This window comes from Chionomys nivalis, chromosome 2, assembly GCF_950005125.1.
Source record: "Chionomys nivalis chromosome 2, mChiNiv1.1, whole genome shotgun sequence".
Taxonomy (NCBI): Eukaryota; Metazoa; Chordata; class Mammalia; order Rodentia; family Cricetidae; genus Chionomys; species Chionomys nivalis.
This window is the reverse complement of record NC_080087.1, coordinates 129,137,931-129,156,574: the sequence shown is the minus strand read 5'-3', so window position 1 is coordinate 129,156,574 and position 18,644 is coordinate 129,137,931. Positions and strand designations below refer to the sequence as shown.

Sequence of the window (18,644 nt, the reverse complement as noted above, 5' to 3'; positions counted from 1 at the left end):
CTTAACAGTGAAACTGAGCAAGCAAGAGAAGATGCGACCATGCTGCATTCTCACGGCTAACTTGTAGATACTGAGCAGATCAACTTCAAAATAAGTAGAGCTTTTGCAGGATTTTGTCCCATGTTGTACTTAGGGATTTTCTTAGGCTACTAGAGGTGCATGGGAGAAAGACACACTTAGAAATGGGGCAAGTATTTTGATTCGCTGAAATAATATCAATATAATGTGAATATTTTCTGTTTTCCTCTCAGGAGCATGATATCAAGTTTGATGACCACGGGATGATGGTGCTGGGCTGTGGTCCATATCACATTGGTAATGTGACAACATGCGTACATAGAGCTTTGCTGTTTGTCTAGTGCCCTTTTAAATACTGATTCGATTATTGAGAGTTCACCAAACAAATGTTATTATAAAAAATGTTTTGCAACATAGGAAACTGAGATTCATAGAAATAAGACTCAAACTTAAGAAGTAATTTAAGGACAGAAAAATGGGATTCAATCACAGGTCTCCACTATAAATTCTGTCTCCTTTTGTGTCATTATAATACATCATAATTTTCTGTCTTCTTATGAAAGAAGGGAATAAAAAAATCAAATTCCCTCCCAAGACTGATCCTACAACATGAATCTAACCATAAGGGGACCACCTCCAAACATTGTTGTGTTAGGGATCTTGTTTCCAACACATCTGTGTAAACATCACCTTTTGTACACAATACTTGGCTGATGGCTGCACAACTTTCAAGACCTTCATGGCCACCTAAGCTCTTCCCTTTGGAACTTCTCAACCTTTACATTTTATGTGACCCATATACTGCCATCACTTTACACAGTGGTTCAGAGAAGAAAAGCCAAGCTGATGAACAAGTGTATACTTAACTCAACATAGAGGAGCAAGCTGCTACCTGTGGGTAAACCGTATATTTTGATACGACATTTTAGAAGATAATGTCCTAATACAAAGAGTTAGTGTATGTGCTTTGGCTCCTATGACATCCCAGCAGAGTAATATTTTGAGTCATGTAGGTTTTTATTATGCCTCAGATTAGTTCATAGAAGGTCACTCATTCTTAGAAAGGACAGGGCTCTTCAATCAATGACGATATGCCAAAGGGGCAGCTCACCTCAAGGACTGCTGGGTAAGCCTCTAAGAGTCACTAAGTGGAGGGGCTAAAGCCAGACCTCAGGTGTCCTGATTGCTACCTTAGCTGTTCAGCACACTGAGGCCAGAATTTCCACTCTGAATTTCTTTCAGTAAATGAAGGTTATTTTTTATAATTAAAAATATTTCCTATTGACCTCGAGACCCTGATTTCTTCAAACATGAAGATACCTATTACTAACCTTAAGTACAAATCAAGCCAACATTTCATTATTGTTTAATCAGTCCCCACTTTTCTTATTATTATCCAAGGTGGCAAACAGGTCTAACATTTTATTTTAAATTTTAATTGAAAGGCATTCTCTTCCTTAGCCTGGACTGGCTGGAAACATATTTTTTTTTCCTCTTCTTCCTTTCCCCCATATCCTTGTCTCTGCAGGCAGCAGTGTGGAATTTGATTGGTGTGCTGTCTCCAGCATCCGCACGCTGCGCCAGCTTGGCAAGAAGACGGTGGTGGTGAATTGCAACCCTGAGACCGTGAGCACTGACTTCGATGAGTGTGACAAGCTGTACTTTGAAGAGCTGTCTCTGGAGAGAATCTTAGACATCTACCACCAGGAGGTAACAAAGGGAGGGAAGAAACACAATAGAGAGACATAGATTCAGTGCATATCTTATACATAATTACATTCATATGTGTATATTTATAGTGTAACTTTTCTCAGGAAATATCACCAGTTTCTTCCATAGCCTAACTTTGTAGTGAGACTCTGAGGAAAACAATTGCCCTGGCTTTTTATTTCTGAGGTCTTGGCACAGAATGATCATTTTTAGGGAACATTCCCCATTTAGTTTGTATGCATTCCAACTGTAGTGAAAACTTGGTTTGGTCACACATGCCAGTAACACATTAACTAGCAAAAAGGGGTCTCCATAAATATTTTTAGAAATGATTTCAGAGGTCATCTTTACATACAATAAATGATGTGGTTTAATGATGTACAGTTTTCAGAGGAGACAGACCAACTGTGACCAGGTTGTTCCTTACCCAATCAGATGAAATCATTATTACTACCCTTCAGTTTTGAGATCAGTGAGTCTATTCCAAATGATTCTGGTTCCTGTAAGACTTTCTCTTGCAGTCATTGACCTATCCTCATGCCAATATTATTGAGTGTTATTCTCCATGGACTAGTGATTTAAGGTTACTGTTAAGTTGGTAGAGAAGGTTATATTATAATTATATAAATAGTTTTTGGAAAATTCCATAGTGATATCCAATAGTTGAGCCTTTGATACCATTCTAGTTAATTCCTCACCACAAAGGAACAGCCCTATAAGTGGGAAAAAATACACTGAATCAGAGCCACAGTATTGAATTCTAGTTTTGACTGAGAAAATCTCTGTCTTGTGTGAGGTTCTTAAAAATTGCATAAACCATCTTTCAGTTAAGGAATAATAAAGAGATGAAGGCATAGCATACACAGGAACTGTAAAGGTGAGGTGGAATTGTGGATAATATGACAATGTAGTGTGTAATAACTTTATGCTTATAAAGAACAATAGATATTTAGTGCCTACCTATGTATAGCCATAGGTGTCTGCTTAAGCCTGACCTACTCATCTAAATACAATATAATGACATTCATTTATGATGTAGAAGATGTTTTAGCTCTCTTGCTGATATGACTCCTTTATATTCTCAGATAGATAACCGTCAAAAGAAATACATTATGTAAATGTTTCTTCAGCACTTCATCAATGCCAGGTTTCGCATGAAAGATATGTCTTAGTTATGGTTATATTGCTGGGATAAAACATCCTAACAGAAAACAACATGCTAGTGGCAGGGGGAGCGTATGTTCCTCCTTATTTTTCCAGGTAACAGTTATCACTGAGCGAAGTCAAAGCAAAACCCAAGGCAGGAACTTGGGCTCAGGAACGGATGCAGAAGCCTTGGAAGAGTGCTACTTACTGACTTGGTCTTCATGGCTTGTTCAGTCTGTTTTCTTACACTACCCAGGACCATCCACCCATTGGTGGCACCACTATGGGGTGGGCCCACCACATTTATCATCAATCAAGAAAATATGTCACAAGTCTTCTTGCGGGCCAGTCTGCTGGGGGAATTTTCTCAATTGAGGTTTCCTTGGTGAAAATGACTCTAGCTTGTTTCAAGTTGATATAAAAACTAGCCAGCTCAGACATTCTATCTTCAAGGCATTAATAATAATAAAGTTTGGATCCATGATCTGTCATGAAAAATCAAATACTTCCTTAAAAATATTTAAAAACATCATTGGCAACAGTATCATGTAAATTCTAAACTATTTTCTTGTGTAACAATTTAAAGAATATTTAGAAACTTCTATTCCACCTTTAAATGTACTTATACATGACTTTAAATGAAACTCTGAATGTATCTGAAGAATTTTAGAAATAAATATATTGGCTCTTCATCTAAAAATGGCATCTAAAATAAATATCACCATTCAAGACTATACTATCATGTTGGATAGCAGATGATGAGCATTCCACTGATGTGTCTTTAGGTTATCCTATAGGGCGTGTTATGAAACATATACAAAGATGTACATATGTGTGTTTCTTTTCATTGTTGCCCTGACTGCAGGCTCCTCAATGTTGCTTTATCACACCTGACAAAGGGTATATCTCCACTGCAGATTGCCCTCTTCTTACCTCGAGATGCCGAATGCTGAAGCATAGCCCACAGCATATTTTTAAAGAAAGTTGAAAACATGTCTAACAGTTTTCAGCAATGTAACATTTAAGCCATTTCTAAAGGAAACAACTCTCTCAGGAAGGCATAGTTACATGGGGTAATATCAAAATATGATGGGTCTCTTAGTCTGGTTTTGGACCATGACTGACCTTCTAAAATCAAATACTAAGAAGTGACCTGTCTAGTGACTAAAGCAGGCTGTCACTGAGGAGGTTTTTGCCACCGAGTTTGAGGGAAGTTCTGACATCCACTTCTCACTAGTCTTCAAGACTTTTATTTTTTAGAAAGTTTTCTCCTAGTATAGTCCTTTACCTGTGGACATCACTCATGGGTATATCACCCATTTTTCAGGAAAGGAACATGTGTTCTAGAGGGTGACCAAGAGAGTCAGTCATTTAGTCTTCTGATTATGTGTCAAGGTTCTGCTGGAGGAGAGATCTGAGTTCTGATAGTGTACGTGTTTGCTTCCTACCAACAGTGTGAGTGCCAAGGGTCCAGAAAAGAAGATGCCAGGGCCCACACTGACACAGCTTTGCTAGATGACATCTTTCTTAATGTCCAGCTTGCTTAGACCATCCCCCATAAAGGGAAAGTTGTCCTTAAAGTATTTTGAAATAATTGACTTGAAATTGTTATATTGCTAGAGACAAGAATACCCATCATGCTTCTCATTACTAGATCTATTTGCATGGAGTGGATCATTATTTGAAATTCTTACAATGAACAGGAGTCATAGAGATCTGGGCTTAAGTTCATACATCTCTTTATTTTGCACTAGATTTCTATTTGAAAAGTATAAATGAAAGCACTACTTTTAGTTATATCTCAGCCCCACTTAAGATTTTTTTCTCAATGCTTTTTATATTTATTCAGTTAATAACAATTGTGTGTGTGTGTGTGTGTGTGCGTGTGTAGTAGGCATGTTAGTATGCACCTGTGCTCTCAGATACTTAGAGAAATGAAGTAGAAAAGATAATTTGAGTCCATGAAGTTAAGACCACCCTGAGCAACATATAAAGACTCATTCTCAACACACACACACACAGACACACACATGCACATGCTCATGCACATCCACACATACTCATACTTGCATGCACCCCAGATTTCATCTGAAAGTACAAGACAATACCTTTTATGTCACTAATAGTTTGAGTCTTCCTTGGATAACTTCCCCCACTTCCACAATGTATACTTTGCTGGACTGTACTTTGTAAAAATGTCTCTGTCCAAGGGTTGAATTGTATTAGTTTAAGCATTATAGGTCTAGTTAGACAATGGTACTTCTGTAGTATGAAAGTTAAATGAATGAATTACAAGCGTTAATTAGTAATGAACAATGCACAATAGAATAAGAAAGACTTTAGTCAAAATTCATTTTTAGAATTTGGTTTAGTTGTAGTTAAATATGATGCCAATGTTCTGCATTAAATGTAATATGTTATATAAAATGAAAAGTATCAAAATATAAGGCATAATATTTCTCATTGGCATATACAGTATAATTTTGTAAATTGGAGATAACTCATGAAATTATAGAAATCAAGACCATTTTTAATTAAGCAAAAACTATTGTTATTAATAAGTTATATTTTCTCATCTTGCATTGTGCCTGAATTATAGGATTTAATCAGTACTGACCCAAATGATTAATGGTTAGAAGAAATTAAAATGTTCTCAAATAAATTTGAAGTATTTTCTTTTAATTTGTTAGGGGTTTAAAATACATTTCTGGTGTGATTGTAGCTTCGATAATGTTTAGAAATGTCCTCATGTTACCTTAACTTAGGGAAATTAGGTTTTGATGTAGGAAGTGAAGCTGAAACTAAGGTCGAGGGGCTAGAGAGGTAGCTAAGTGTAATGTGTTTGTCTCACATGCTTCATGGTCTTGGCTCAGTCTTCAGTGCAGTGAACTTAGAGAGCCTATTGGATTGTTTCTGCACTAAATAATGTATAAATATGTGAGGTACAATCTTAACTTTAGAGTATTATTTTCCAGGATATTACATGAAAATGAGGATGGCTAACCTGTGAGGAATGCCAGGATTCTGTTTCTATGGATATATGTACAATCCCTGTACTTAGAGTTAGGAACAATCTAAGACACTGGGTGTCAACTTTCCAAATGCTGCGACTTTTTAATACCGTTCCTCATGTTACAAAGCCACAACCATCTAACTACTTCAGAATTCTAATTTTGTTCTTGTTGCGTATTGTTATGCAAATATCTAATTTGCAGAGTATCTGAGATGTACCACCTGTGAAAGGGATATTCAACTCCCAAAGGGGTTGTGACTCACAGGTTGAGAAGGCTGGCGTCTTCTGTAAAATGGTTCTAAGTCAGCTTTGCTCAACCAACATGTTCTCACATGTGAAGGACTTCAAAGAAATTAAAAATGGGATAAATTTTGACTAAAGTATAGTTTAAAGTTGAGCAAAATGGTTTGAATAAATTTATCAATATTTAAATTTTTTATTAAACTCCTTTCTCTTTTTCCAAGAAATTAACAACTTTCAAGGAAAGAATAAGATAGAAGCTACTATTCTTTACTTAGCCCTTAACCGTGTATTCTGAAACGTCTATTTGATCTTTATAGTATCCTCATGGAATGATTGCTACCAACACTATTGTGTAGCTAAAGAAACTGAGGCTCACTGAAGTCTCTATATCTATATCTATATATCTATATCTATATAAATTGCTCTGTTGAGTACAGGGAAGAGATGACAAGGTATCAGTCAAAGAAAAGAGATGATATTTAGGATGTCAGAGTGGAGATGAGAAATAGATGGACATAAACATAGAGTTGGCTAGAGGCTAGATAACTGAGGGAATAAAAGGATAAGAACAACGACTTGAGAGATTTTGATGGTGTAAAGAATTTGTTAATGGGAGCATACATAGTTGTAGATAATGAATAAAGTATTCTCACTGTGATGAGAGGGTCAATGATGAGTAATATTGGAAGTATTAGTTGGTAGGAGTGTGCATTTTATTCTCCAGGGCACTTTGAAAGAATTCTGAGTAAAAAAGCAACTTGGTAAGTAGGTATTTGGGGAAAGAAAAGAGTATCCCAGGAAATTATGGATTATCGTAGATTATTAGTTCTCCTGGATTATAGTGACTAGTATATGATACAGTTCATTCATTTGATTAAAAATGTCCATGTAAATGTCTCAAGTGATATTCATATGTAGTTATGCGGAGCTTTTGCATGGATTTTAGGCTGCAAATATCTGCAAAGTCAAAAGAAGTTACACTTATCCATTGTGTTAAAATCTAATGTTCTTCTGCCCTGGTAAACAGGATGGAAATCTTGGCATTGAGATAAATATTGCAGTGAGGAAATGTTGTCGATATTATTAGCACAGCCGTCCATTTCTGTTCAGGTTATTCCACTGGTTGATACTGTGAATTGTCTCCTCCAGGCATGTAATGGCTGCATCATATCAGTCGGAGGCCAGATTCCAAACAACTTGGCAGTCCCCTTATACAAGAATGGTGTCAAGATCATGGGCACAAGCCCTCTGCAGATCGATAGGGCTGAGGACCGCTCCATCTTCTCAGCTGTCTTGGATGAGCTAAAGGTGGCCCAGGCTCCCTGGAAAGCTGTTAACACATTGGTAAGGAGAGGAATAAAAGTCTCATTGTAATGTTCTCTTTTTAAGAGTCAGAGCCTGAATGTTAACTACTGGCAAAGTTAACTAGAGGGCAGCTGGAATGTGCACCGTGCTTAGTGAATTTACTGTAAAGTAGCTGTGTTTCCATGATTGCACTTAAATGCTGATTATAAATAGACAGCAGCATTCTCATTAAGATTCAGACAATGAAAAGAAGTTCAAACTATTTTTGAACTAGATTTGATATTTAGAATGAGAAACTAGGAATTTTATGTATCTCAGTGTCCAATTTACATTTTAATGGAGTCTTTTGAGAGGAGGAATAAAAAGAGTTAGGTTACCCCTTGATCTAATGATACAAGTCTGCATTTTTATTGCATATTTTAAACTATTCATACCCTTTGTGTTGTTTTTTCCCCCATGAATTAGAACGAAGCACTGGAATTTGCAAACTCTGTGGGCTATCCCTGCTTACTGAGACCTTCCTATGTTTTGAGGTAATATACTGTCTTCCAGAACAATGGTTCAAAATCTGGGAGCTACAGAAATGCATGCTGCATGCTAAGAACACTAGGGTTTGGTGTGCAGTTATTTGATAATCCAGCCACAATCTCTAAAGCAACACATGAAGTTTTAGGATCAATGTTCAGTTTTGCAGCTTAACTTTTCTTCAGAGACTGGTAATGGAGACACTACCATCCTCATCTAGTAACAACACAGCTAACAGCATTTCCTTGACAAACTAAAGAGGGATGGTTTTATAGAGAAAATATTAAAACACAAACAAGGATCTTTCAGCATCATCTATTTTTTGGTAGTCAGAAATGATAACATCTTTTGAACTATCATCAGCTCCTTTGGACAGTGTCTTTGTTTTGAATTTTTTGAGCTTTTGGGTTCAGATTTCTGTAGTAGTTGAATTGTGATGGCGAGGAACATGGGCAGCGAGGATCTTTCATATTAAACGCTGAAACTAAGTTCTATCATCAAAGGGGGCGTTGTGAATTATCACGTAGTCTCTTCAGATGTTCCCACATGTAAGGAATCACTTCTCTGAACAAGGGATAATAAGAGAAACACAATTTGCTGTGCACAATTTGGAAGTGTGAATGGAATTTGAGATGGGATCCTTTAAAATAATGAAAAATTTCAAAAGAAGAGGAAACGTGCCCCTTTATTGAAATGACATTTTGTGTAAATCAGTCTAATAATACTACTTTGAAGAATTAATGTAATTCAATTTAAACAACAGGGATGTGTTTAAAGAGGGCTGAAAGCAAGTCTTTGAATATTGCCTGTTATATCTGTCTTCCCCTTTCCTGTGCTCCAAGACCACAGTGTCATTGTTTTCGCCACCCCCTCACAAACCATAAAGCAATTGCTTCATGCAGAGCTTTAAAGTAATTAGAAAAGATAAAGAAAATATTACCTTTTAAAAGAAGAGGGAAGTAATTTTTCTTCCTTACTCCGATGCTTCTTTCGTACTTTCTCATCTCATTTTGAATGTGTCAAAATACAGAGTAAATCTACTTAAGATAGCATTATTTCTCAGGTATTTAGAAGGAAGGACACAGCTGAATACATTTCTGTCAGAGATTGCATATCGTTTTTGTAAATGTTACTCAAGAATTGGTTCTATTGTTATAGAGACTAAAAAATGACCTGCCTTGCAGAGTGCTAATATGCTAAGATTAACTGTTGATAACAAACACTGAGGAAACAGGGTGAGAAAAATTATGTTCTTGACTGAATCCTCTTAACCATTAAGATCTACCTGGAAGTAGCAAAGTACTGAGCTGTGAATCCAACAGTATAATTCTGAGGCTATTCAATTGCTGGGAGTAGCTGGATTTTTGAGGGCCTCACACCTAAGTTCTTCAACTTTTTACTTTGATTTGTTGACCTTGTGATTATATGGAATAAAACTCAGTTTAGAAGAAAAATACTCTTTTTATTCTACTGTATTGGAACAAGACATTGCTTGGAATTGTTCAATCAAATGTAATATACTTTACTTCTGAAACGGTAAAGAAAACTCACTTGCTTTTCCCTTCCCCTTTCCCAGTGGATCTGCCATGAACGTGGTATTCTCTGAGGATGAGATGAAAAAGTTTCTTGAGGAGGCCACCCGAGTCTCTCAGGTAGTGTTCCATCTCCCCTCACTGACTCCCACCAACTGGTACCTGGTTCTGTACGCAGATTGCTTTCACACACAGTTGCTAGGGCCACCTTCCATTCTCCATCTACCTATGTACCAGTTTCTTACATGTGAGAAGGAAAAACTGAAAAGGAAGAAAAGGCATTAGGTGATGTATATCTCAGATCACCCAGATTAATTTGTCTGGAGATTCTGGGGTGTGGATGGATGAGTACCCATGCTGGATGCTTAATAAGTATCTTATCCTTCTCGTCAGTTCCATGCTGGTCAGGTTATTCCAGGGACTCCCAGTCTCAGGACTATCCGGACACGTTTGTCATTATTTGGTGAAAGCTTTCTTGGCTTTTAATTCTCACACCTGGGGATCGGTCTTAATCATGCAACTTTATTAGTCAGTCCCCTTGTTCACCTATTGATTTCTTTTTCCATTCTAACACACTGCATCTGTGAGTTAATAAAAATGTTTATAATTTTGTGGTGACTTAGACACCTTTCTTAACTGCCCCAAGCTTTTACTTCCTCCTTTGGCGTTACCTGAGTGTGCTCCATTTAAGATTTACCCAGCAGGGTTATTGATTTGCAGACCTCGCACTGCGGAGGATGAAAGTAATGTTTTCCTTTAAAAAGCTTTCAAAGGCTAGTTGGGGTTTAAAAAAAAGAACAATTCAGAGGAGAGTTTGATGTTAGGCAAGTGGAATTTGAAGGGAGCTGAAGAACGAAGTCAGAGGCATTTCAAAGTGGGAAAAGAGCATAGATTGCTCTGAACATAAGGACCCGGACCCCTTTCTCATATGATAGTTGTTCATCAGGAATGCTCGGTCATGGAGAATGTGGAGAAAGATAATGAGTGAGAAAAGGTACAGTCTAAAGAGAGGAAATCAATGGGGTTAGAACTTACATTGGTATGGACGTCAGTTACTGGAGGACATCTCTGTAATGGGTCAGTTACTAACTTTTACACTTTAATCTCTGCCCAAGATCGTGCTGTGTGCCTGTTTAGAAAGGCCAGCAACTGCATCCAATAGAGGAATGGGATAAGGTTCTCTTTTCTTTTTCTCTGCCAGGAACATTTTAGCCTCAAAGGACTTCCACTCAGTAGAAGAATTAATTTTATGTTTCTGTCAACATGTCAGATGAACCTACACAGGGCCATAGTTTTGTAATAGAGTTGTCCTTATGGGATATATTCTACTTCAAGACTCTCTATCATGCCACAACAAAACCTATGGTATTCAATTCAACATAGAGTAAAATTAATGCTATACATTGTTCCTTTATTTGTTTACTCATTCATATATAGTAGTTAAAAGGTAATTCTTGTTTTCAACTACCAAAAGATATACTCATGAAAAGACAATCAAATAATTCATCTGTATTTATTATCTCTATGAGTTTGAATATTAGGAATATGTGTATCCCATATTTGTGCATATATACTCATGCAGTATGTGCATTAACAGATTTTCTTTGCTTGCAACATCAATAGAGAAAGGGTGGGATGTTGAGGGAGACTGCAAAAATTTTGATGTTCAGTTCTTGAGGAGAGATTTTAGAGCTAATGTCTGATGATTGATTAAGAGTTAACTGGGTGGAAGTCTGTTGTGTGAGTAGAAAGAAAGAGACAGCATACATAACAGTTTGAATGTGAGAAAGACCATAGGGTTTCTAGAAACTGATAAAGCATTTATTACATATCTAGGACATAAAATATGGCACTGGCTGTACTGCTGTAGTACAGAAAGGATGCATGACAGAGAAAAACCAAATTCAAGGAGAAGGGTTAGTGAGCTATTCCAGCAGTTCAGATGGGGGTGGCAGTGGTCTGGAATACCATGGAGAATATTGCTGCAGATATTCACTGAAGGGAATTGGTGCCTAGGCAGAGGGGAAGGCTGGAAGGTGATGAGAATGATGAAAGTTTCTGACCCAGTGACATGACCGAGATAAAACTGTCAGAGAATGAGACAGTTTTGTGCAAGAGATGTACTTCACGTCAGACAATTTGAATGGGGCAGCCTGAGAGAAATTCTAATGGAGATTATGTGAAGGCAGAGGGCTGTGTGTGTTTAGAACTGAGGATGAGGAGATGGGTTAGTGGGGCTGGAGAGATGGCTTAGTGATAAGATTATATACAATGCTCTTCACGAATACTTGAGTTTGGTTTCCAGTATCCATGTTGGGAAGTTTCAGAAAGACCCAATACCTCTGGTCTCCAAAAGCATGAAATTATATGCACATACTCACACATAGACCCACACCCATAAACACATGATTAAAATAAGGTAAAATTTAAAGGAAGTAGATGGGTAGACACGGTTTACATAGAGATATAAGAATTGACTTTGAAATTAATAGCTTATCCTTTAAAGTGAAACTTTGGAAATGGGGGTATTCACTGATGGCAAGTACAGAAGAAAGGAGCAGCTAAGATGGATGCTAGCTGGGTATCAGCATTCTAGGGCTTAGTGTAACATAAGGTATAACGAGGGACCTTGGGAAAGAAACATGAAAATGTATCTTAAAATTTAAATTCTATTTACAGTGTTCAAGGAGATACGCTAAATTTATCACATGGAGAAGACAATGTATTATAGCATAGTGGCCAGAAAGGGCTTAGAGAAATCTTCAAGAAAGTAGCACCTGACCTAGGTGTTTTGAAGTGGAGCTGAAACATGAAAGATGATACTGAGGAGAAAAGATGACAGACACACAGGGAAGATAAGCAATGGAGACAGGTGCATGCAACACGTGGCTCAGAATGCAGAATTCCAGAGCATAGGGGAAGAGACACATAGATTGGTAAGATCATCAGGGATCCTCCTCATTTAGCTGGGAGGAAGCAGTGCCAGTCTGTGTATGGAGGGGCACCTCAGCATTGTCCTGGGCGCTGCGTACAGGAAGTAATTCAAGTTTGAAAAGCAGTCCAGAGCACTGCCAAAAGAAACACATGTTAATGTAATAAAACATTGATTTGATTTGCTATCCAGTTGCCATTGCTATCCTCTAAAAATAGGATAAGGCTTATAAACTTCAGACAAAGGATTTCATCTTCAAATTGAAAAAAAAACAAAAAACAAAACTGAGTGCTATTATTCTCCTTTAAGCTTATTCTTATTTCTTACACATTTAATTCACATTTTGACGAGGAAGTTGTAGCATTTGCAAAAAGAACTGAGGACAGGAAGAATCTGACCCAACAGTAATCTACAGGTACAGAATAAGGAGATGTACATTCATGGTTCTGAGAGAAGGGAAGGACGTTATATTTATCGCATCCATAGACTACTCTTCTCTCAAACTGGCTCAGAAGCCAACATTTGGGATTTCAGCATTCATTTTCACATTGCTGAGCCCTCAGCGTTGTAGAGAAACACTTGCTCCCACTGTAAGCAGACCATGACCTTATTCTTACAAAACAGACCAGCTAATGAGCGCCTGTTGTATGTTTGGCCTTAAGTTTTCCGCAAGTACTGCCTTGTTATTTATTGAAGCTACATAGTTACCTGATATTATACATGGAATTTGTGCTCAAGGTTTTGCTTCTGCTTGTTTGTTTGTTGGCAGGAACACCCAGTGGTGCTGACTAAGTTTGTCGAGGGTGCCCGGGAAGTGGAGATGGATGCAGTTGGCAAAGAAGGACGGGTTTGTACTTTCTCTCACTTTTCCTATCTTTATTTTCCCACCTCGAAACAATCACAGGTTAGAATTCACAGTTTCTAAAAGTCCTAATGTCTGGACATAGTGAGGAAGCTGTTCAATCAAAACAGTTTCTATTACAGCAAACACTACAACCCTCCCACCTCACAAACAACAACAAGAGCAAAAACCAACCCTAAAACGCAACTCTCAAAGTCTCTGAAGAATGAATGGGAGTGTCATGGATATCTCATTTCTTGAATCTCGAACTGTTAGCATTTCTCTTTGATGATATTCAGAATCAATTATCATCCCTCACTCATCATTCGTTTTGAATAGATCTTTCATTCTCATTTTCTTTTGTCTGTGGCATTCCTTTCATGTTTCAGCGAGTGTTATAAAAACACCCGGATGCTTTGCTTTCCGAAACGTCTAATTTAATCTCTGGTTCTTCTTCTCTTATTTCCCACTATCCCGCTCCTTCTCACTGGGTTAAAGGCAACCACATAGCACTGTGTAAGCGGGACAATAACATAAAGTTAGCTCACCACATCACATCTGGAAGGGCTGCAACAGTGATTACTCTGGCTTCAAGGAGAAAGGGAACTGATAGGGTGCTTCGTTTGAATTTGCTGGTTGCCTTAACAAAGCATTTGTGATTTATCTTGAAATGTAATACTTTATGTTTTAGAGAGGGCATGTCATTTTATTTGCTTCAAGGATAAAGTAAAAAATTGGCCTTCATTTTTTGTTTTGCAAATAATTCAAAACACTGCCAAATATATCAAATCTTTCCCCCTAACAGATCGGCAGTTCAGAATAGAGTTTACTTATTTTCTTTTAAACTCATGATAGTTTCTACCAACCACAGAATCTTATAATCCTGATTTGAAGCATTCCAAGATATTATTTCCAGTCCCCTATCTTTAAGGACAGGAATTTTTGCTGCAACATCTTCGGAGGACATCTGGTTCTTTTAACTCATTGTTGACTAAGGGTACAAATTCCTGTAAGATTACATATGGCTTTTGCCTTCAGGCCAATTCAGCACTGGGAGGGATCCTAGGACTTGAAGATGCTAGGCATGTGCTGTGCCCCTGAGCCACACTCTCAGAACTCTTAGGTTGCATAGTGGAGTCTACTTTTTGTTTGAGGAAGAGTGTCTCACACATTATCTGTCTTGAGATAATCTTTTCCTTCCTAGACCTCTCATTCTTAATCTCCTGTTTTAGATCATAGAATAAATTTCTTTTTCTTTCCACTTTTAATATTTGAAGCTAGAGATGAAAAGCAATTGGAATGTGATTGTACATCTATAGAAATGGAGGATGAGGACTGACCTGGAGATGAATGTTCTTGTTTAGATATGTGCTGCCGTTGCAGCCCAAGCTAGCTCATTGGCTTGGATTTGCTCTAGATATTAAGTTTTCTTCTGCAATCCATTGCACATTGTCCCATAATCTGTCTTTTGAAAATGTATCAGCATTCTCACACAATTTCAAAATTTATTCCCTGAAATGGGCATATCACTCAGGTTTATTGTGATGTTCACGATTACTTCTGTTTCCTCGATTCCTAGATAATACTCTCTCTCTCTCTCTCTCTCTCTCTCTCTCTCTCTCTCTCTCTCTCACACACACACACACACACACACACACAAACACATACACACACTCTCTTTCTTTAGGAAACTTGTGAGTTCATGCATTCACATACCCATACTCACATACATAAACACACATATACTCTCCCACATAGACTTATACATACAAAAATGCACACACATGTGCTCATTTATATGTAGTTTTTGCTTTACAATTCTTCTGTGTAGATAAACACCATTGTTAGTCCCCTTTCATTAGAAACCAATGACACGAAGCCTTGTCTAGGTCCCAGAGCTCAAAAGTCACATCAGAAGAATGGAAAGTCAATGCCATTCTGATTTAAGCCATTTATAAATATGATGTATAAATAAATCTATGTGCTTTATAACAGTCTTATATAGCCAAGGAATTATTTTCCTCATACTAAGCCTCATAAGTTCCCGAGCAATATATCTTATTAACATATAGACAAAAGTGATTGAGGTTATAGACTTCAGAATCTGACAGTCAAGGGTTCAAGTTCTTCTCAGTCTCACTAGCGACACAATCTTGGTCATTCATCCTTACATTCCCTTTGTTTCCTTACGATAGAAAAGGACAAGAAAATTTTCTTGTCTCTCAAACTTCACTTTAAAGATCTGGGCATCTAATCTTCAATCTTTCTCTCTAAAGCACCAACATTTGCGGGTGTGTGATGTGTGATATATGGCATTGTTTATCTCCCTAGACATTCACCTTTCTTCTTGTCTTTCCTAGTGTCTGAAAGATAGAGGTGTTTCCACTCTAGTCTCACATCTCATCCTCACTTGTCGGCGTGAGTTGACTTAGTCTCCTTCTGTTTACAATGTTGGTAATCAGTGGAAGAGAAAAAACATTCTCTGTCCCTCCCCTTTTCCTGTAGAGGCTACTTGTCACCTTCCACTGAGGTGCAGACAGTGGAGCAACTCTTTTCCCTGCTCTTAATGGGAATTTGGCAGAGTAATTTACTAGTGGTGCCAGAATTGGTTAAGCATCAAAGGAGGTAGGTGATGGAGGAGTGCCTGGAAATAAGTTCTGACAACTTTGTAAAAAAATCTTCTTTTGACAGGTCATCTCCCATGCCATCTCTGAACATGTTGAAGATGCAGGTGTCCACTCAGGGGATGCCACTCTGATGCTACCTACACAAACCATCAGCCAAGGAGCCATTGAAAAGGTCATCATTTATAAATGGAAACAGAAAGGAAAGAGCAAAAGATGAAAACCACCACCACAGCTCTAGAAAATCCCTTAGATTTTAAAAACACTAGGTAGTGATGTAAGGCATAATTCAGGTTAGATTTAATCAGGAACATCCTTGCTCTTGACCAGCTGAGTATCTTAGGGATGATCTCTTCCTCTGTGACTGGTACCTAATTGGTTATGTGGTAGTGCAAACTTTAATGTACATTTAGACTATCCAGGTGAAATACCTCCTAAAATACCTGCCTCCACTCTAAGTTTATGGAAACCTCTCTGAGATTTATTTTTAGCAATTCTCCTATAGTTATGATTACTGCGAGTCTGGGGACCAGGTTGAGAGACTGGATACAATGGGTGAGTCTGATAGCTGAGAGGCACTTGTTAAGAACAACCAAAAGGGATACTGTTGAGGAGTATAGAAGAAAATGTGCAGCAGCCACTTGCAAACCTCGGGAAGCTGAACTTTCACTCTTCACTCTGAGTTCCACTCCAAGCTGGAACTTGGGGATATTGCTCTTGACCACTTTGAGAGCAGTTTCTTTAAAGTGCTATCCAACATGACTGTCTCAGCATCCCATATGTGTGGCAAGGTAGACATGTAGCACCTGCTATTTTAAGTCACTCTTCAGAACTCTAGGGAGGTCAAGTTGACTTGGCCTTTATTAGAATTTTTTTCCTGCTATCCTGCCATAAGAATTTATGGTGACCTGTACATTTGCTTTGAGTGTATTTTGAAGATTTTTGCTCTAGAATAGAGAAGTAGTAGAATGCTTTGCAATAACAACAGCATAGGAGTTTTAAAAGTCCCTAGATTTAAACTATGATTCATTTTCTCATGTTAGGGTAAATAAGCATAAATCCCAGATTTTCTTAAGTCTGTCAGAGTGGACATGCCACAGAAAAGTGATTCTCAATTTGTGAGTTATGACTCCCTTAATGGTCAAATGACCATTTTGCAGGGGTCACCTGAAGCTATTAGAAAACACAGATATTTACTTATGATTCATAACAGTAACAAAACTACAGTTAGGAAGTATAAATGAAAAGAATTTTATGTTTTGGAGTCACCCCAGTGTGAGGGTATTAGTATGAGGAGGGTTGGGAACCACGGCTGTAAATGTGTTTCCTTTCATACCCAGTTAAATTGCTGACCCACTTCTGTACCTGTGATGAGTGGGGAGTTTTTGCTTACTGTCATCATTGCCCCTCTTGACATGGGAGCCTGTTTTTTGCTAGGTATAGGGGTTCCAACCTGTGAAATATAGATATATAAGACCTCCTGTAGGCAAGCACTATTCATTTCTGACCACAATATCTACTCTCATAGTTTAGGGTAACAGAAAAGCAACATGAAATCAATATCCCTGGCCGCTTTGCAGGGCCATGTATTTTGGGAGGCTGCCCTTCTCAGCAGATAGGCCATTAGATTGATGTATGATTTGAACTGCAGTTTCCGGTGTTGGAGGAAGTAGATATGAAAGACTTCATCTAGCCTTCAGCGTAAGAACAAGAACAATTGTAAGAGATAGCACTCTATGGATGACAGGTGCTCTTGTAAAATTATGTTTCTTGCCCCTTATATTACCCATTATTGGTATTAACTATCATTGTTAATAGAGACACAGATTTCTACAAAGAGAAATTAAGGCCACCTAGATAGGATTGTGCTTCTCTTTACACCTCCACCGCTCTCTTTTTTACAGTGTCATTGTCCTTTTTGCTCTAGGTGAAGGATGCAACCCGAAAGATTGCAAAGGCTTTTGCCATCTCTGGGCCATTCAATGTCCAGTTTCTTGTCAAAGGAAATGATGTCTTGGTAAGAAATTCTAATGACCTTGGAGGACATTGCGATGTTGTTAGATTGTGTTGGATCAGCTTGGGTTGTGCCTCACCCCGGTACTCTCTGTGCCCTGGCAGTTGCTCCTATCTGAGAGGGATGTTGCGCAGAGTGTAATGCCTCTCCTGTTTGAAGGCTAGGGCTCTTGGTGGCAGTGATGTGTCTGTCAGAACTTCGTGAGATACTTGATGTATTGAAAGGTCCTTGTCCACAGTGAAGTACGGATAGATGTGTGCATATCTTATAGCGGGCAGCATGTGCATTCAGAAGGGCCTTTGCTTCTTACCTAGAACAAAGTTGTTTTGTAACCTATCTTGAAAGACAAAATACAATTTAGGCCAAGTAGGTTATTTCTCATTATTTTATTCAAACCATTAGTAACCAAAAGCTGTTCACTAATCACTATGGAGTCAAGAGGTGATTACGATGATGTATGAGGCATATTCTCCAACTTCAGATACTTCATAACTTAACATGGACTGGGAGGAAATGAACTCACAAATAACTAAAAGTATATTAATAGCTTTAGTAGTTACTGGAGGGGTGTGCAAATGTCTTTGTAGTTGAACAAGAAGATCATATTTGTCAGGTGCACACACAAACATATATTACACATGTATACATGTATGCACATATATTTGAGTATACCCCCACAAACACACACACGTATAAATATTAAATACATCTTTGAACATCATGTCTTGTTTGGAGAAAATA

At 38.0% G+C, this 18,644-nt stretch overlaps 1 protein-coding gene across 1 annotated transcript in view; it reads left to right on the top strand.

The window, feature by feature from the left end:
* Cps1 (carbamoyl-phosphate synthase 1) overlaps positions 1-18,644 on the top strand; it is a 109,754-nt gene that overhangs the window by 74,830 nt on the left and 16,280 nt on the right. The window contains exons 24-31 of the mRNA XM_057761411.1: positions 252-315; positions 1,547-1,728; positions 7,280-7,474; positions 7,901-7,968; positions 9,537-9,612; positions 13,194-13,271; positions 15,957-16,064; positions 17,817-17,906. Of these exons, the coding sequence (XP_057617394.1) occupies positions 252-315; positions 1,547-1,728; positions 7,280-7,474; positions 7,901-7,968; positions 9,537-9,612; positions 13,194-13,271; positions 15,957-16,064; positions 17,817-17,906 (861 nt within the window). The remainder of the gene's footprint in view (positions 1-251; positions 316-1,546; positions 1,729-7,279; positions 7,475-7,900; positions 7,969-9,536; positions 9,613-13,193; positions 13,272-15,956; positions 16,065-17,816; positions 17,907-18,644) is intronic.